The 20,993-nt window shown below is 44.5% G+C and overlaps 1 protein-coding gene across 1 annotated transcript; it reads left to right on the forward strand.

The window, feature by feature from the left end:
* Window positions 1-230: 230 nt before the first annotated feature.
* LOC308464776 (uncharacterized protein) lies at window positions 231-16,065 on the forward strand. The gene is made up of 5 exons (XM_080984365.1): window positions 231-379; window positions 2,346-2,493; window positions 5,508-5,658; window positions 13,579-13,727; window positions 15,799-16,065. The coding sequence occupies exons 2-5, from the start codon at window positions 2,353-2,355 to the stop codon at window positions 15,961-15,963; spliced, it is 606 nt and encodes a 201-aa protein (XP_080840491.1). The 5' UTR covers window positions 231-379; window positions 2,346-2,352; the 3' UTR covers window positions 15,964-16,065.
* Window positions 16,066-20,993: the final 4,928 nt, after the last annotated feature.

Raw genomic sequence — 20,993 nt, forward strand, 5'->3', positions numbered from 1 at the left:
GTGTCAGATTGCATCTCGGGGTGGCACATCAGCAGCCTGAGACCTGTCAGGATGCGAGGCCAGTGGCCCATGTATGGAGCCTGATGAGGTTACACACCTGGCTGGGCAAAAATGGGGCGGCGGTGGGCAATGCGGGATGGGCGAGGGACAGGCTGGTTGGTTGGTTTGCTGTGTCCAGAGAACCCCACGAGCCAATCAGCTGTTGGGCAGGGAAAACACTCCACAGATTATGTGCTTTGTTATTGGCCAATACAGAATCAATCAGGTCTGGTGGTGCCTTGGGAGGTTGGACCAGGAGAAGGTATAAGGGCCTCCATCGACTGTACTCAGACAACGTCCCTCTACTTTGGCTCCAGAATCCGTGCTGCCGTTCTTCTTGGTAAGTCTCTTCCTGTCCTCCCTTCCATCAGCAACTCAAAACAGCTGGTGGTGTGTGTGCTTTTGTGAAGTCCTGAGAGGAGATGTCCCTGATAGAGCCCTCCAGGGCTTTGGAACGAAGTCGAGAGACAGATGTTCGCAAATCCTGTAGAATTCCTCTTTGTGGCTCAAATTCTCATGTCTTTTCATGAGGCTCAGCCAGAAATGGGACTCTGTATTTTGGTAAGGGAAAGGTGGTGAAGGATGCTAGGATGTTCTGGAGATGTTGGCATTGGGGGCCCATCCCATTAGAGCAGGACAGAGGGACATACGGCTCTGCCAGGTTTTATGGACTCCCAAGTTCCTCTAGCCCCATCATCCCTGGCCAATGGCCAGAGTTGTGGCCTGACAACATCTGGAGAACCGTGTGTCCTCTAGGCTTGCTTTAGGAGAGGACCATACCTCAATGGTAGAGCGCTTCCCTTCCATGTGGAAAGATCTCCCAAGCTCAAACCACTGCCCACCTCCAACCTTTAACAAGAGGATCGGGTAGGAAGGAAAGAAGAGGACCGTTAATGGTTAGACTGCTAAAAGCTAGGTGGATCAATGGTCTGTCTCGGTGCAAACCATGTTCATCCTACCCAGAGCAGACCCACTGAAATCCATGAGCGAGACGAACTGAGGTCCATTAATGTTAGTAGGTCTCCTCTGAGTATACCCCACGGTGCCCATCCTTTCTGTTTATAAGATATACTGATAGCAAATTCATTCTACCAATTATGGGTCCTTGTGTAGCCAGAACAGGAGCAGCCATGCACAAGAAGGATGTGTCGGTGTGGTGGGGGGAACCTTGCGGTTTGCAGAGATACAAAACTTTAGGATGGGGGGATCCTAATGGGGGGGAAAGCCACCCCAAACAACCCGCAGAAGATACAGGATATGCAGTGGTCACAGAATCTTGACCGGCTGTTGGGAGATGGAATGAGGGTGTTGAAAACCAGGAGAGAAATGGAATGGAGTATCCTGCAAGAGGGTATGGCTGACAGGCTAGAATCATGGAACTGGAAGGGACCCCAGAGGTTATGTAGTCCAAGTCCCTGCAATGCAGGAAACAGCGCTAAATAATTCCCAGCAGGTGGCCACCCAACCTCTCCTGATAAACCTCCCAAGATGTAGAGTCCAGCACCTTCCAAGGTAGTCTGTCAAACATCTCTTACTGTCAGAAAGTTCTTCCTGATGTTTAGGTGGAATCTCATTTCTTATAATTTGGGTCTTACCCTCTGGAGCAGCAGAAATCGAGTTTGTTTGTTTTTTTCCAAAAAAAATGTATTGATTTTCAAAAAAAAATTAAACAAACAAACATAAATCTCCATCGTATTTAAACTAATCTTAGTAACATTGTCAAGTGACTTCCTCGTATCCCCCTGGTTGAATTTCAGTGTACATCATTTTAACGGTTTTCCAAAACCGATATTATTATAAAATTAACTTAATCACTTAACATCTTTTTTTCCCTTTCCAATTCGGTATTAAACCTATTGATTCATCACATTACATGTTTAAATCCTAAGCCTATCTGATATTTGCAAGCTTTTCCAATTAAGTTAACTTAACATGTTTAACTAAATAGTCTTTAAATTTCATCCATTTCTGCTGATAATCCTCCTCCTTCTGGTCACAGACTCTTCCAGTCAGGTCGGCTAGCTCAAGAAATCGAGTTTGCCCTATCCTCCATCTGAAAGCCCTTCAGAGATTTGAAGGTGACTATTGTGTGACCTCCAAGTCTTCTCCAGGCTAAATCCACCCAGCTCCTTCAACCGCTCCTCACAAGGCTTGGTTTCCAGACCCTTGATCATCTTAGTCAGCCTTCTCTTCAACCATCTGTCTGTCTACCCTACAGATTTGTCTGTCCATTCCCCTAAACACACGCTCCTTGGTTCTTTTCCCCTTGGATGTTCCCACTTTGCTCTTCCCTTCGTCTTTTTCAGGTTCACCATGGCAACTCCTTTGGAAAAGTGCTTGGCCACCATCGTCGCGACCTTCCACAAATATTCCGGGAAGGAGGGGGATAAGTACAAGCTCAACAAGTCGGAGATGAAAGAGCTCCTGATGAACGAACTCCCCGCCTTCCATGGCGTAAGTCCTTCCATCAGAAAAAACCCTGGGATGTTAAGTCATCGTTTGCGCAAAAACATTCGGATTAACTGGGAAGCGTGTAGTGCATGTCTAGTGATGTCAAAGTTCAACAAAAAAATCAAAAGACCCAGTGGATCCATTCTCTAATCAGTTCATGCATAAGGTCCATATATGTGTAAGTGTCTATTCCACCTGTCTGTTCATAGAGTCCCAAAATCCACACAAAAGGTTGTTAAAGTTCCACAGAACCCTTTCACAGAGTCCAAGACAAGGATTTCCGGAATATTAGCCTTGTTTCGCCGTCCTGGGCTTCGTCAGTAGTACAAACTCATATATAATGTCATAGGACACCAGATACTACTATGCTATAAGATCCACTGTCCTATGATATCATATATGAGTTTGTACTACTGATTCCTGCCAACCTAGCAGTTCGAAAACATGTCAAAGTACAAGTAGATAAATAGGTACCACTCCAGCGGGAAGGTAAATGGCGTTTCCATGCGCTGCTCTGGTTCGCCACAAGCGGCTTAGTCCTGCTGGCCACATGACCCGGAAGCTGTACAGCGGCTCCCTCGGCCAATAAAGCGAGATGAGCACCGCAACCCCAGAGTCGGCCACGACTGGACCTAATGGTCCCTTTACCTTGTACTACTGATGAAGCCCAGGATGGCGAAACAAGGCTAATATTCCAGAAATCCTTGTCTTAGACTCTGTGAAAGGATTCTGTGGAACTGTAACAACCTTTCGTGTGGATTATTGGATTCTATGAACAGACAGGTGGAATAGATACTTGTATGGACCTTATGCATGAACTGACTAGAGAATGAACTGATCCACTGGGTCTTCTGCTTTTTTTGTTGAACTTTATGAGCTACTTCTGTTGAAATCTACAATTTAATACAATGAATAGTGTGCCTTATTTATTCAAACGTACAGCCGGTTACGTCTTGTGTGTTTATTGAATATGCTTCACGTAACCAGAGGTTTGTTGTTGTTTAGTGATGTCAAAGGACGTGGTGAGAGGCCTCTGTACCGCATCTCGAATCCAGACCCTGCTGATTAGCTTGAAACTGTAATACCCAGAAGGCAGTTCGTGAAAAGGGTAGGGCAGATGATATTTTGAATTAGTGGATCTGGATGTCTTTAAATGGACAATTAAGATAGTTGCCTGCTTTATCTTTGGGGGTGGGGGAAATGATGGGGTGTTTTACAGCCCCAATCCGCTAACATTGGTCTTTTACCTGTCTCAGGAAAGAGGAAAGAAAGTACATTTTCACACAGCGCATTGTTAAACTTTGGAACACCCTCTGATAGGAGGCGGGGTGGCTACCAAAATACAGTGGAACCTTGGTTCTCGAACTTAATCCGTTCCAGAAGTCCGTACGACTCCCAAAACGTTCGAAAACCAAGGTACGGCTTCTGATTGGTGCAGGCGCCCCGGAAACAATAGCTGACAGACGCAACGGACGTTCAGCTTCTGGAAAATGTTCAAAAACCGGAACACTTACTTCTGGGTTTTCGGTGTTCGGGAACGATTTGTTCATCAACTAAGCCGTTTGAGAACCAAGGTTCCACTGTAGGTAACTTTGAAAGAGGATGGCTAGGCTTTTGAATCCCAGTTGCTAGAAACCACTGGAAGGGAGACAGGGCTTTTGCGCTTGAATCCTGCTTGCATTGGCCACTGTGGGAACAGGATTCTGAGCTAGATGGGCTGTTGGCCTGATCCAAAAGGCTCTTATGTTTTATAAACACCCCCCAATGCATTTCTGGGGCATTTTATGCTGAAGATGTGTTTTTTTGCTTTCAGATGGAAAACGGTAAGTGGTAAGTGGCTGAAATTTGAGGATGTACTGGTGGCAATTTGTGGTCATATCCTAGAGCAGGGGTCAGCAAACTTTTCCAGCAGGGGGCCGGTCCACTGTCCCTCAGCCCTTGTGGGGGGCCGGATTATATTTTGAAAAACAAAATAAAAAATGAACAAATTCCTATGCCCCACAAATACTACAGAGATGCATTTTAAAGAAAAGGACACATTCTACTCATGTAAAAACATGCTGATTCCTGGACCGTCTGCGGGACAGATTTAGAAGGCAATTGGGCCGGATCTGGCCCCCGGGCCTTAGTTTGCCTACCCATGTCCTAGAGGGATGAACCCAAAGGCCTATGTATATGTAAACTGCCCAATGCAGAGGCATCTAAGGTAAATTCTGGATGAAGTTTAAGATTTGTGCGCTACTGATCACTATAACCACAATGTGACCTGATGGCAGTCTGTGTAATACTGTTTGTGTCTTATTATATATCATTCGTATTTTTTCTCTTCTCTATTTTTCTTCTTTAGGTTCTGTTTCATCTTTTCTTCCTTTCCCTTCTCATTAAATTCACAAATTAAATAAAATTAAAAGGCTTGTAACAGGGGAATGTCCAAGGAAGAAGTGCAAAGGAACTTGGGCTTACAGTGGTGCCTCGGGTTACAGACGCTTCAGGTTACAGACTCTGCTAACCCAGAAATAGTGCTTCAGGTTAAGAACTTTGCTTCAGGATAAGAACAGAAATCAGGCTCCGGCGGCACGGCAGCAGCAGGAGGCCCCATTAGCTAAAGTGGTGCTTCAGGTTAAGAACAGTTTCAGGTTAAATACAGACCTCTGGAACAAATTAAGTACTTAACCTGAGGTACCACTGTATTTAGTTGCCTGCCTTCTCAGTGTACCTGTTGCTTGGCCTGTTTGAGTGGATCTTTATTTAAAATGGTTATTATTATTATTATTATTATTGTTGTTGTTGTTGTTATAAAAACACCTCCACTCTTTGGCAAAAAGGATCCCAGAGTTGATCTCATAAGATTATTATTTTTTAAAATCTCAATGCAATCCCAACCCTCCTTTTTACAACCAAAAAAGAAAGAAAGAAAAGACACGGCATGAAAGGAAACGGTGAAGAGGAAGGAAGAGAAAAACAGGCTCTGAATTATTGAAGCTAATGGTTTACTTTTTTCTTTCCAATGCTCCCAGAAACGGATGGACGGGGCAGAATTCCAGAAGATCATGAACGACCTGGACCACAACCGGGACCAGGAAATAGACTTCCAGGAGTTCTTGTGCTTCCTGGCTTGTGTGGCGATGGGATTCGACGAATTCTTTCGGGGTTGCCCCAAATGCCCACTCCCCAAAAAATAAGCCCTGGTGGATCTCACTCGCAGTGTGTTCCAATTTCAATTCAAAACAATAAAATTTTCTTTTTAATATTAACCCTGACCTTCCTGTCCTTTTTCCCCTTGCTGATTATTTGTCAGGGCACCTTACGCAGAGGATTCCGCAATTCACAGAAAAGTGGACTGTGGCAAAAAAAATTCTCATAGGGACTAGTAGCATGGATTGAGAAAGGGATGGTGGGGGCACAGCAGTTAGCTCCACCCACTGTGCAAGTCAGGTCTCAGGTGACAGGGCAAGGTGCTATTTAACCCCTCTCTTGCTGTGAACGGTGATGAGGCATTGGCAGAGTTGTCCGTTTATAGCAGCCTTTCTCAACCTGTGTGTCCCCAGATGTTGATGAACTACAACTCCCATCACCCCTAGCTAGCAAGGCCAGAGCTCAGGGATGATGGGAGTTGTAGTCCAACAACATCTGGGGAGCCACAGGTTGAGAACCGCTGGTTTATAGGCTTTCACTGTTGAATGGCACATTGGAGAACCTTTGGCTCTGCTGCCATGTGGGAGATGAAGATCCCATTCTGCCCGTTCCTGTGGAACGCCCTCCCACCAGATTTCAAGGAGATAAAGGAACTACACAACTTTTAGAAGACATCTGAAGGCAGCCCTGTATCAGGAAGTTTTTAATGTTTGACATTTTATTATGTTTTTATAAGTTCTGGAAGCCGCCCAGAGTGGCTAGGGAAACCCAGCCAGGTGGGTGGGGTATAAATAATAAAATTATTGTTGTTCTATTCCTAGCCGTGATTCCAGAAAAAGAAAACTTTGATTACCAGATAATCCATTCCAGATTTTCTACCGGATTTAGTAGGTTGGGATGGAGGCAGTAATGAGTATTTGAGTTGTACGTCTGTGTGGATCGGGGGGGGGGGGGGGGGACACAGGAGATGCTTGCTGTTCACTCTTATTTGGTGTCTACAATTAAAGCAGGGGGTGAGGTTGGAAGGTGACCATCTCAGTGCATATAGGCAGGCAACAGACCACAGCAAGGCAGGAAATGAACCACCCAAGGCACGAAGCAGCCTGGCAACCTGAGAACAGTCCAGATACCTGGGCGGGCCTCTTTTCACACACCTGTTCGGCAGGTTTCGACTCAAAGGCCTGAGGCTGTGTCTCCAGCTGGGACTGGGGGTTGAGGGAACAGCGCTCAGATATGCTCTCTTAATTGCAAGAAACTGGAAAAGTGACAAAACACCTATGATAAATGAGTGGCAGGTCCAAATGATAGAATATTTACAGATGGCCACGATGACAGGGAGAATTAGCGGTTAATCCAAAACAGAAAGTACAGAAAGAATGGCAAATCTTTAAAGAGTATCTGGAAAAACATTACAATAACAAGTATCTCCTGGCAGAAATAGAATGAACCTTGTAAAAGAACAAATATAATGTTTTTTGATATATGACGAAAACAAAGAAAGCAGTACAATAATTTGGAACTGTGTGTGAAAAAATAGTAGAAATAATAACACAATGAGTCTACCTGGAAGTCAAATGTGTTTGTTTTGTTTTGTTTTGTTTTTCCTTCCCCACCCCTTTTCTCCCCCTCTTCTTCTTCCTCTTCTTTTTTTCTTTTTTGTGCCTCCTTTCTTGGTCTTTCTCTCTTTGATTTGTTAAGAAAGAGATAAAGAGACAAAAGTGTAATATGAAAACTTCAGTAAGTTAAAAGTGATGTTGTGTAATTTTTCTATTACTATTTAGATATTGTTAAAATGGGTTAATTGTAATTAATTGATGTAGCAATTACTGTGGTTTTTTCCTTGGTTATTGTTGAATTCTAAATAAAGTATTATTCTTTAAAAAAGAAAGGAAAGAAAAGAAAAGGAAAGGGCTGCGGTTACTGGGTTTCTCAAGGAATCCAGACAGAAATCATTACTCACCATGAGTACAATGGCAGTCCTATCTGGAGGGACTGAACCTCACACCTTCTGTATGCAGAGTAGATGCTGAGGCCTTCCCCTACGACAGACCAGCGTAGGAAGCTGCCTTAACTGAGTCAGACCACTGGTCCACCTAGCTCAGTCTGCACTGGCCGGCAGTGGTTTTACAGGGCTTCAGGCTGGGCGGCATTCCTGGTCCCACCTAGAGCTCCTGGGGGGTAAAACCTGCATATGTGATAGGAATTTTATGGTTTTAGATATATGGCAACGTTCATAACCACACGTACATAGATCAGCACAGGAAAGCCAACCTGGAACCATTTTGATTCCTAAACTGAGCAAATGTTTCTCTGCAAGGTCAAAATGGAAAAGCCTCCCCATTGTCTCTTCCTTCACAAATCCTGTCTTAATCTGTGTTTGAATAAGGGTGTGAGCCTTATCATTACAAAAGACTGCCAAGGCTCCCCAAGAAATCCAATCAAGTAACCTGCCAGACAGGAAATAAACAAAGCGACAGGAGAAAACAACATGCAAATGTTCTGTTTTAGACCGCCTTTTCTGAGGGGTGGTCTTAGGTTACACCCCTTCTGTGATGTATGTATAATGTTTCTGGGGTGGTCTTGATCTAGAGGATGGGAATTTCAAAAGTCTTTATAAGCCCTTGCACAGCATTTTTGGGGGTCCTCCTCCTCTCCTGCGTGTGAGGGGAGCACCCTGTTGCAACAGATCAATAAAGATCAAGCTTACTAGCTGCTTTGCTTCTCAATATTCTCTGGTTGGCCTCTGTTATTCTCTCCTACCAATAGGGAACTTATGTAAGGACTCTATATGGGCTCTTGGATACCCCATAAGGGAAAAGGGCATATTTTTATTTACAACACATACAAAGCTCTACTTACCCAATGCAATACTTTGGAATGAACACAGCAGGCTCCCTTCTGGTGACCTCCAGATGAGGTTGGACTCCAACTCCCATCAGCCCCCAGGCAACATGGCCAACGGTCAGGGTCTCAGGGCTAATGGGAATTGTAGTCTATCTGTCCGGCAGCAGCTGTCCGTGGTTTCAGACAGAGCCTTCAGACCTTCCGAGTGTCCCTGTTTCCCAGGGATTTACAGAAGCCGTCCCAGTTTCTGATTTGATCCCGGAATGTCCCACTTTTCCTTAGGCCGTCCCTATTTTCACTGGAGAAATGTTGGAGGGTATGGAATTATGCGACCCCCACAAGCCAAGGAGATAAGTAACTATGCAACCTTTAGAAGACATCTGAAGGCACCCTGTATAGGGACGGTTTTTAAATGTTTAATGTTTTATTATGTTATATTTTTATTTACACACACACACACACACACACACACACATATCATTTTCAACAGTAATTAAACATACTTTTACATCTTATTCAATTTTTTTTACTTCCATCAGTCCTGTCTGAAAATTTTCCAATCTAATCTCTTAGTATGCATTTCTTATTTTCCCTATTACATTTCAAATTCATAACCAATATCTCTATCTTTTTCTACTTTGTAACACTTCGTATATTTCTCCTTACAAAACTGCTTGCAGTCCTACTAGCGTAATTTGTTCATTACAGCTGCTCTTCAAACAATTCATATACTTCTTCCAGTCTTCTGTAAATCTCTGGTCCTGCAGGTTTCGAATCCTTCCTGTCATTTTGTCCACTTCTGCATAGTCCATTAATTTCGTTTGCCATTCTTCTTTCGTCAGAATTTCTTCTTGCTTCCATTTCTGGGCTAACAATACTCTTGCCGTTTTATTATGTTTTTATATATGTTGGAAGCTGCCCAGAGTGGCTGTGGCAACCCACAGGGATGATGGGCAGAGTACCATCATCATCATCATCATCATCATCAACACCCTAGAGGTCCCAGGCCCTAAGGAAGTTAGCTTCAACCAGTGCCAGGGCCTTTTTAACACTGGCTCCGGCTTGGTGGAACGCTCTGCCTCATGAGACCAGGGCCCTGCAGGATCTGATTTCTTTCCGCAGGGCCGGTAAGACAGAGTTGTTCCGCCTGGCCTTTGGCTTGGAGCCAATTTGATTCCCTCCCCCTCTTTCTTTTTCCTTTTTCCTTTCTCCTCCTGTGATGAGGCTGCATTTTAATATTTTAATGTTGTATTTTAATCTTGTTTTTAAGTTGTATTCATTCAACTTGTTTTTATTATTGCTTGTTAGCCACCCTGAGCCCGGCCTTGGCTGGGGAGGGCGAGGTATAAATAAAAATTATTATTATTATTATTATTATCATCATCATCATCATCATCATCATCATCATTGAACAGGACATCCCTAGTTTCATCTGAAAAATGTTGGAAGGTATGGTCTTTCCCAGTCCAACCTGGAGGTGGCAGGGACCAAACCTGGAGCCATCTGCATGCAAAGGTTCTACCCTGTCGCTGAGCCCTTCCTTTGAGTCATGTTCCCACACGCACAGGCTGCCTACCCAGGCTTCAGAGACAGACTTTCGGCAGATCCAGTTTATTATTTCATAAGCACTGCAGGGATGGGAATAATAAACATGTCCCTGTTGAAATCTAGGCTTCTATCTACAACATTCCTAACATATGCTAGGCTGTTGGAGTCACTCTGACAGCAGAAGCGTTCGTTTTTTAAAAAGGGATATTTTCCCTCTCTCTGCTTCAGGCTCTGACAAGAGGAGCCTCGAACTCAGGGCTTGCTGGGAGCAAAGAGGTGGCTCAGAGTCAAGGGTTCTCGCTGCAGAACTGAGCACGAGACACAGGCATTTCTGGAAGCGGAGGCTATACAGAGCAGTTGTTTGCTGGGAGCCAGAAAAGAAACATTCAGCTGAGTTTACTGCATACTTTCATACGGCTGGGTTTCTCCCTCTACTTAGCTGGGTGAGTCATTCCCCCCCTTCTCTTCACCATCTTCTAAAAACAAACAGCTGTGCTGGCCAGGGTGGCAGGGAGATGGAATCCAACAAAATCTAGAAGGGCACAAGTTCCCCATCCTTGCATTCAATAGTGATCCCTGATTGGTTGGGACATGATTGGTCTAGGACAGTGGTGGAGGAAGTCTATGGGGCACCCCCAAATGTTGATAGACTACTGCTCCCATTGTCCCTTGGCTACCCGCTATGTTGTCTGGGGCTGGTGGGAGTTGCTTTTTTGGAAATACTTTAGGTACAGCGGGGCTAGTTCTCCTCTCTTCCTCCGAACGTCCAACACCACCTCCTTTGTCTTGCTTATATTAAGGTGCAAGTCGTTCCCTAGGCACCATGTAGATATTTTTTGGACCTTCCCTCTATACACTGATTGGTCTCCACCTGTTATTAAACCCATTATGGTGGTGTCATCTGCAAACTTAATAATTGCAGTAGACGGGTCAGATGATACACAATCGTATGTATACAATGAATACTGGTAGGGACTTAGCACACATCCCTGTGGTGTGCCAGTGCTGATTTTTAAGGAATTAGATGTTACACATCCAATCCTCACTGTTTGTGTCCAATCTATCAGAAAGTCTTTTTTTAAATATTTTGTATTAATTTTAACATATAAATTATAAAATGTACCACAAAACTTATACAATCTTTTTAGACTTCCATCAACACCTCTGATGATCCACCATTTTAGCCACTTCTTATGCATTTCTTAACTTTATATTGCCTTTACATTGCTTAACAAATCATCCTTCCCCTTCTCCATTTTTGCAATACTTCTAATAATACTCCTCACAAAACTTCTTGCAACCCTACAAACGTCGTCTGATCTTCACAAATGCTTTTCATATAGTCCGTAAATTTACTCCAGTCTTCCGTGAATTTCTGGTCTCGCAGGTTTCAAATCCTTCCTGTTAGTTTATCTAGTTCTGCATAGTCCATTAACTTCATCCTCCATTCTTCAATCGTTGGTAACTCTTCTTGCTTCCATTTTTGGGCCAATAATATTCTTGCTGCTGTTATTGCATATAAAAAGAGCTTACATTTCTTTCTATTTATGTCACTCCCCACAATGCCCAATAGAAATGCTTCTGGTTTCTTTATAAATGCATATTTCAACATTTTTTTTCAACTATCAGAAAGTCTTTAATCCAGTCATAGATGGTACAAGAAAGGTTCATGTCGGTCAGCTTTTTAATGAGGATGTCCGGAAGGATGGTATTAAAAGCCGAGCTATAATCAATAAACAACATCCTGACATAGTTCTCCGGTTTCTCTAGATGAGTTGGAGTTCAGCAACATCCCGGAGGCAGAACGTAGGAAACTGCCTTCTACTAAATCATATCATTGGTTCGCATAGCTCAGTGCTGTCAACACTGACTGGCAGCAGCTCTCTAGGGTTTTAGGCAGGGCACAGTCCTGGGGATTGAACCCAGAACATTCTTCATGCAAAGCAAGGGCTCAACCACCGAGCTAGAAGCCTTTCCTTGTTGCAAGGAGACTGGATCATCTTAGCTATCCACGTTTTATTTTGTTGCATAAGGACACAAGTCACAAAATTAAAAGACGCCTGCTTCTTGGGAGAAAAGCAATGACAAACCTAGGCAGCATCTTAAAAAGCAAGAGACATCACCTTGCCAACAAAGGTCCGTATAGTTAAAGCCATGGTTTTCCCAGTAGTGATGTATGGAAGTGAGAGCTGGACCATAAAGAAGGCTGATCGCCAAAGAATTGATGCTTTTGAATTATGGTGCTGGAGGAGACTGTTGAGAGTCCCATGGACTGCAAGAAGATCAAACCTATCCATTCTTAAGGAAATCAGCCCTGAGTGCTCACTGGAAGGACAGATCCTGAAGCTAAGGCTCCAAGACTTTGGCCACCTCATGAGAAGAGAAGACTCCCTGGAAAAGACCCTGATGTTGGGAAAGATGGAGGGCACAAGAAGAAGGGGACGACAGAGGACGAGATGGTGGGACAGTGTTCTCGAAGCTACCAGCATGAGTTTGACCAAACTGCGGGAGGCAGTGGAAGACAGGAGTGCCTGGCGTGCTCTGGTCCATGGGGTCACGAAGAGTCGGACACGACTAAACGACTAAACAACAAGGACACAAAAATCACCCTGCAGGATAAGGTCAGTGGCCCATCAAGTCCAGCATCCTGTTCTCACAGAGGCCAGCCAGATGTCTGTGGGAAACACTCAGCAGGACCCGAGTGCAAGAACACTCTCCCCTCGGCCCAGTATGCCTTGGCCCAGTATACCTGAAGGAGCATCTCCACCACCGTCATTCAGCCCAGACACTGAGGTCCAGCTCTGAGGGTCTTCTGGCAGTTCCCTCACTGTGAGAAGTGAGGTTACAGTGAACCAGGCAGAGGACCTTCTCTGTGGTGGCGCCTGCCCTGCAGAACACCCTCCCGTCAGATGTCAAGGAAATAAACAACTATCTGACTTTTAGAAGAAGACATCTGAAGGCAGCCCTGTTTAGGGAAGTTTTTCATCTTTTATCGTGTTTTTAATATTCTGTTGGGAGCCGCCCAGAGTGGCTGGGGAAATACAACCAGATGAGCGGGATATAAATAAATAAATAAATAAATAAATAAATAAATAAATAAATATTATTATTATTATTATTATTATTATTATTATTATTATTATTCCTGCAGTTTGCAGCAACAGAGGTTCAGAAGCATTACAGTGGTACCTTGGGTTAAGAACTTAATTTGTTCTGGAGGTCCGTTCTTAACCTGAAACTGTTCTTAACCTGAGGTACCACTTTAGCTAATGAGGCCTCCCACCGCTGCCGCGTGATTTCTGTTCTCATCCTGAAGCAAAGTTCTTAACCCAAGGTACTATTTCTGGGTTAGCAGAGTCTGTAACCTGAAGTGTCTGTAACCTGAGGTGCCACTGTACTGCCTCTGACCGTGGAGAAAAGGGCACAGTCATCATGACTGACAGCCGTTGACAGCCTCTTCCTCCATGAATTTATCTAGCCTGAAAGTCCAGTTTTCTAACCACTGAGGGCTGAGTTCTAATCCTACTCCTCTCTCTGCATCCTCTTTTTCCCCCCTTCTAGACATTGAGATGCAAGCTCCCCTTGAGGAGTGCCTGGGGGTTCTGGTGAACACCTTCCACAAATATTCCAGCAAGGAAGGAGACCGGCTTAAGCTCAACAAGGCTGAGATGAGGGAGCTGCTTCTCCACGAACTCCCCACCTTTGTCAGGGTGAGATCCTACGGCGATGGCATTTTACCATTGTACTGTGGAGAGTGTTTTAACTTGTGGTCTGTGTGTGTGGTTTGGGAGCTGAACGGTCAGGGGAAAAACAATGCTGTCCAGGGTTGTAAAGACTGCAGAAAGAATAACTGGGTGCACTCTTCCCACCTTGGATCAAATCTATGCTTCCAGGTGCCATAAGAAAGCTGCAGAGATAGCGCAGGATAGTGCCCACCCTGGAAATGATCTCTTTCAGCTTCTGCCTTCTGGAAGAAGGTACAGTGGTACCTCTGGTTGCGAACGGGATCCGTTCCGGAGCCCTGTTCACAACCTGAGCAGAACGCAACCTGCGTCTGCGCATGCACGTACCGTGATTCGCCGCTTCTGCGAATGCGCGTGACGTCATTTTGAGTGTTTGCCCATGCATGAGCGGCAAAACCCGGAAGTAAACCTTTCCGGTACTTCTGGGTCGCTGCTGGATGTAACCTGAAAACGCTCAACCTGAAGCAAACGCAACACGAGGTATGACTGTACAGGGTTATAAAGACTAGGACTAGCCACCTGAGAAACAGTTTCTATCCAAATGCGATTTTTGTTTTAAACGCAGTATAAGGTAGTCTTTACGGATGCAGGTGGCGCTGTGGGTTAAACCACAGAGCCTAGGACTTGCCGATCAGAAGGTTGGCGGCGAATCCCCGTGACGGTGTGAGCTCCCATTGCTCGGTCCCTGCTCCTGCCCACCTAGCAGTTCAAAAGCACAGCAAAGTGCAAGTAGATAAATAGGTACCGCTCCGGCGGGAAGGTAAACGGCATTTCGGTGCGCTGCTCTGGTTCGCCAGAAGCGGCTTAGTCATGCTGGCCACATGACCCGGAAGCTGTACGCCGGCTCCCTTGGCCAATAAAGCGAGATGAGCGCCGCAACCCCAGAGTCGGCCACGACTGGACCTAATGGTCAGGGGTCCCTTTACCTTTTAAGGTAGTCTTTATGTGAATATATTGTATTCAACTGTGGGGTATCAGAGTTTTTAGGGGCTAACCAGGCTGGGATAGCAGGCTTGTGGGTTTTTGAATGACTGGTGTAGATTTTTTCAATTTCGTTGTTCTGTATGGGACAATGACAATAAAGATTATTGTATCGTATCAAAGACTTCCCTTCCAAGGTGGTGGCGGGGGGTGAAGGGAGGTAGTGATAATTCTCATCATTTTATTCGTACGCCGCCTTTCCATAGCTAAAACCATGCTCAAGGCGGCTTACAACATAGAATCGTACAAGGGACCCGAGGGTCATCTAGTCCAACCCCGGCAATGCAGGAATCTTTTGCCCAACGTGGGGCTCGAACCCACAATCCTGAGAATAAGAGCCTCGTGCTCTACCGATTGAACTATCCCTGACGTGAAAAGATATACATAACTAGAAACATAGTAAAAGTAGCCACAGACAAGAAATAGAACGTATCACAAAGTGCAGGACCGTAATTGAACCATTTCCATGTGTATCGTTCTAAGATCTAAAAATAAAGATACAAAAGCTAATATCAGTAACAGCAGCAGCAACAAAATCCAACGAAACTCCCTAAACAATGGAAATAATGTTGCCATACATCTTTAGGGTCTAAGTCAAGGATAAGGGAACTGGATTGAGTACTTGGAACTCGCAAAGCTTTGGAGCACAGAAGCTTCCTTATACAGAGGCAGACCAACTAGTCCATCTATCTTAACATACTGACTGGCAGAAGTGGCTCTCTCTCAGTACTTCTCGAAGATGTATTGGGATTGAACCTGGAAGCCTCTGTGTGCAAAGGAGGTGCTTCACCCACCGAACCATGGCCCTTAGTCTCTCCGCACCATGAATTAATGGAACTGAAGGTAAGGAGAGCAAGTTCCCGGAGGGAAGCTTTTTCCAAGCGGACCACTCCCAGCGTCATTGCCAGGCATAGCTGAATAAAGTTTTTGTTTCAGATCTTTTGTTGAACCTTGCACTTTATGCCTTAAAACCTGAATTCAACACACACACACACACACACACGGGGCATCGGTACTATGCAAGGAAATCTGCTTTACTCTCATCTCTTTCCCGCAGGGCAAGATAGACGAACCCGGGTTCAAGAACTTGATGAAGAAACTAGATGAGAATGGAGATGAGGAACTGGATTTCCAGGAGTACGCTGTCTTCTTGGCTCTCACCGCTTCCCTGTGCAATGAGTTCTTCCAGGAGTGCTCAGATGAGAACAACCGGAAGAGATGAGGTCAGCGTTTCCAAGGGGACCTCTTTCACTGTTACACCAGCCTGACCAAAAACCTGCCAGGAGGGGCTAACCGTACAGTAATAAAGATTATTCAAATTGTGTGTGTGTGTGTGTGTGTGTGTGTGTGTGTGTGTGTGTTCTTTCGGCTGGCAATTTTTAAGCCAAGGCTGAGGGCCACATTCCCTTATGGGGGACGCAAGAGCCCTGAGAGATTCTTTTGTAGGTTCTCCATCGGTCGGAGAAAAGAACAGAGGCCAACCAGAGAATATTGAGAAGCAAGGCAGCTAGTAAGCCTGATCTTTATTGATCTGTTGCAACAAGGTGCTCCCCTCTCATGCAGGAAAGAAGGAGGACCCAGAACAAAGGCGTGTCCGCCTTTATATAGACATTTTAAATTGCCCGCCTTGGAGTCCAAGACCACCCCCCAGAAACATCACACCTACATCACAGAAAGGGCGGTCTACAGCAGAAATCTGAGTGCGTTGTTTACCTCCTGTTGTTGTTTATCTCCTGTCTGCCAGGTTACCTGTTTAATGGTCACTTGATTGGATTGCCTGGTTAGCCTGGCCAGTCTTTTGTAGTGACAAATACTTAGTTCCTGAGCCAGGTCACAGGCTCACCCTATTCATACACAGACATACCCTTAAGGCAGGTTTTGTGAAGGAAAAGACAATGGGGAGGCTTTTCCATTTTCCTTTGACCTTGCAGAGAAAACATTTGGTCAGTTTGGGAGCCAAAATATCTCCAGGACTGCTTTCCTGTGCTGCTTCAGACATGTGGCTTATATATTTATATACGTGTTTGCTTGGTATATTTATGAACATTTATTATATATAAGACCTTAATTTATTTATTTCGTGGGCAAATATCCAGGGGCCACGTGCCAGTGGTGGGCAGGGCCACAAGCAAAAGGGGCGGAGCTATTTTCTACAGCCCTCTCTATCCTCCACCCAGGCATGCAAGAGGCGAGATCAGAGTTCAGAGACACATCCCAGCCAGGCAGAAACATTCAAGGAGGGTGTGAAGCAGGGGTGGTGATGGGATGTGCCTTTGGGGGGGGTGGCCTGAGGAGAGTCCTGAGGGCCAGGTAGAGATGTTTAGAGGGCCGCGTTTGGCCCTCAAGCCTGAGCTTCTGCATCCATTTTAAGCTGTGTGTGAGAATTCAGACCTAGGGAATATCTGGCTTCCAGGTCTCCATATTTCATCATTACAGCATTTTCCTATCCTCGCCCCCAGCAAAACGCCACCTCCGCTTTGCAGAGCGGCAAAGGTAACATTTTTTAATGTCGTCAACGTTTGCTATGTCTTTTATTATATTCTTGTGAACCACTTTCATTTTTTCAAAATTATGCTATGTTGTTGCTTAGTCGTATCATATCAAACCATATCTTCATCAAATCAATTGTGTTGTTTAGTCGTTTAGTCGTGTCCGACTCTTCGTGACCCCCTGGACCAGAGCACGCCAGGCATTCCTGTCTTCTACTGCCTCCCACAGTTTGGTCAAACTCATGCTGGTAGCTTCAAGAACACTGTCCCACCATCTCGTCCTCTGTCCTCCCCTTCTCCTTGTGCCCTCCATCTTTCCCAACATCAGGGTCTTTTCCAGGGAGTCTTCTCTTCTCGTGAGGTGGCCAAAGTATTGGAGCCTCAGCTTCAGGATCTGTCCTTCCAGTGAGCACTCAGGGCTGATTTCCTTCAGAATGGATGCGTTTGATCTTCTTGCAGTCCATGGGACTCTCAAGAGTCTCCTCCAGCACCAGAATTCAAAAGCATCCGTTCTTCGGCGATCAGCCTTCTTTATGGTCCAGCTCTCACTTCCATACATCACTACTGGGAAAACCATGGCTTTAACCATACGGACCTTTGTTGGCAAGGTGCTGTCCCTGCTTTTTAATTTTTTAAAAAATTATGCTATAGTGGTATAGAAATACTTGTATGATGAATAAGCGCAAGCCCTCTCTCATGGATCTCTAGAAGGCAGCGAAAAGAGGTGAATGCCCATCGCTCATTGGCAATGGACGCTGGTTCATTGGCCCTGCATGCCACCTTCCTCCTCCTAAAACTCAGGGCAGTTTTTGAGCTATTTTTAAAGAAAAAACCATCACTTATGGGCTGCCATACACCTGGGACGAATCCCGGATAGTCTGGGAAATTCCGGGTGCATGGCAGCCCTAACGTTGGGGAGGGGCGGTACCTCTGGTGGGGGGGTACACATTGTGCTCCTTCTGTGGTACTTTGTCAACCTTTGGTCCCCACCCTGCACTCAGCTCTCAGCTGCGGCTCCTAGGAGAATGGGAAATGTGGAGGAAAGGACAGAACAAAACAGCTGGAATCTGACACAGAAGCAACTTCACCACGCTGCAACATTTGGTTGCAGGTCCCTGCATGTCCCCTCGTTTCATGCAGCTGTGATAAAAGAGCAGGTACAAATCAGATGTTAAATGTCTCCACCCTGCTTAGCTGCTTATCTGTATTTAAAAACAAAAACACAAAAACTTGCAAAGTGGATTTCAGTGGCACCAAGCGCAACAGCATGCATTGTGCAACGAAACATCCTGAAAGGGGTTTTTGCTTGTTTTTTCAAAGGAACCTCGTGACCGGCTTATTTATACCACACTTCCTCAGAAGCCACAACAGGGAACAGGTTTTGGCAGAGAAAAAGCGAGTTGCCCAGGGGTCTTCCTGTTTTCATCTCTGAAAATTGGAAGGGTAAGACCGCAGCCTGTTTCTTACAGGAGGAAGGACTGTAGATAATGGGTTTGCTTTGCATGCAGAGGGCCCCAGATTCGAAACCCGACATCTCCAGATAGGACTGGGAGAGACTCCCTGCCTGAAACCCTGGAGGGTGGCTGCCGGTCGGTGTTGACATCCCTAGCCCAGACCAATGGTCTGACTCAGTAGAAGGCAGCTAGCTAATTTCAAAAAGCAGCTGTTTATTATGAAGATGGCAATAACTTCTCTGTTCTTTAGGGGAAAGGCCCAGGGCTCAGGAGTGAATCTCATTCTTTGCACACAGAATGTACCAGCTTCAATGCCCATCATCTCCAGGCAGACCTGGGAAACTCTCCCTGCCTGAAACCCTGGAGGGAGGCTGCCAGTCAGAGCTGACAGCTCTAAGCCAGATGGATTCAATGGCGTGACCGGGTACGAAAGCAAGTTCCTCAACGTGAATTATCAGAGAGGGTATAATAGGTACCCCTCCCTGCTCCTTGTCATCAAGGAAGGTTAATTGTGGAAGGCATCTGACGCCACTTTGGTTTTATTAAGAGTTTTCAACATAGGATGCAATAAAAGCGCAACTAGTCTAAAATAATAATAAAAATTACAGAAAAAAAGAAGAGGAATAAAGAAAGAGAGAGAGAAAGGGGTCAGAGGAAAAGGAAAAAAGGGGGGACCCAACTAGTCTAAAATAATAATAATAAATAATGCAGAAAAAAAGAAGAGGTAGAAAGGAGGAAAGGAGGAAAGAAAGAGAAGGTGGGAGGAGAAGAAAAATGGGGGGGAAGGGGAAAATAATATAATAAAGCTCAAAGAGATAGATAGATAGATGATGGATGGATGGATGGATGGATGGATGGATAGATAGATAATGATGATAGATGATAGATAGAGGTAGGTAGATAGATAGAGGTAGATGATAGATAGATAGATAGATAGATAGATAGATAGATAGATAGATAGATAGATGATAGATAGATAGATAGATGATAGATAGATGATAGATAGATAGATAGATAGATAGATAGATAGATAGATAGATAATAGATAGATAGATGATAGATAGATATAGATAGATAGATAGATAGATAGATAGATAGATAGATAGATGATAGATAGATAGATAGATAGATAGATAGATAGATAGATAGATGATAGATAGATAGATAGATAGATAGATGATAGATAGATAGATAGATAGATAGATGATAGATAGGTGATAGATAGATCGATAATGATGATAGATAGATGGTAGATAGATAGATAGATAGATAGATGATAGATAATGATGATAGATGATAGATAATGATGATAGATGATAGATAGATAGATAGATAGATAGATAGATAGATAGATAGATAAATAATGATAGATAGATAGATGATAGATAGATAGATAGATAGATAGATAGATAGATAGATGATAGATAGATAGGTAGATAGATAGATAGATAGATAGATAGATAGATAGATAGATACCCCTCATGATATCTTAATTTTCAATCCACATTCAGAGAATTGAATTCTCCCAGCTCTCATCTGGGAGAGCTTCCCTCTTCCTCAGTCTCACGCCCTGAGAAAATCCACCCTGACCTGCCTCTCACTGGTCTCTTCTTCTGTTCCATCACCTCTCTGTATCCAGAAAGATCTGACATTTCTCGGTGCAGGATATAATACTGTGGAATCCCACCCCCCTCCCTCCTTAGGTTAGACACCCCGTATTTCCAAATAAAAATGTCACTTTCTCACACCACTGTGACACGGGGTTCCCATGAAAGGCAGCCTCTCTGCCCATGAAGAATTGGGAACTGTGTTTGTCTTGGATAGAACTTGCATGTTTCTTTAAAAAAAAACCCACTAACAAACTTTTGCCCAGTCTGAAGGCTGAGAAAGACACCCACAGAGCAGAACCACTGAGTTAGTTCCCATTTTTTTAAAAAAAGAAGAAAAGCCCTTGCTCAATTTTTCCATAGTTTTCCCCAAAACAAAACTGTTGACTCTCCTTCCTGCTTTCTCTTCTTATACAACCACCCAGCCTACTTCCTAGTTCCACAGCAGCACACAAAATCTCTCGGGAGGAGCCAATTCACTTTTCCAGGGCACTTAAAAACAAATTAGCTTTAGATTTTTACACATTTCTCATATAAAACTGCATTGCACTCAGGTGGGCATAATTCTGCTGCATTTATAACTCTGACGTGTTGTAATTGACAGAAAAGTTCATGAGCAGAAGCCAAAGAGAGAGAGAAGAGAAGCATATAATTTATCTTTGTCCAAAAATGACACGTTATATGCACACCGGACACTATTTT

The sequence above is a fragment of the Podarcis pityusensis genome (assembly GCF_964106645.2).
Source record: "Podarcis pityusensis genome assembly, chromosome: 16".
NCBI lineage: Eukaryota > Metazoa > Chordata > Lepidosauria > Squamata > Lacertidae > Podarcis > Podarcis pityusensis.

Coding starts and splice junctions, on each gene's coding strand:
- LOC308464776 (XM_080984365.1), top strand. CDS start 2,353: ATGGCAACTCCTTTGGAAAAGTGCTTGGCCACCATCGTCGCGACCTTC. Junction 2,494..5,507: donor AACTCCCCGCCTTCCATGGC/GTAAGTCCTTCC, acceptor CAATGCTCCCAG/AAACGGATGGACGGGGCAGA. Junction 13,728..15,798: donor AACTCCCCACCTTTGTCAGG/GTGAGATCCTAC, acceptor TCTTTCCCGCAG/GGCAAGATAGACGAACCCGG.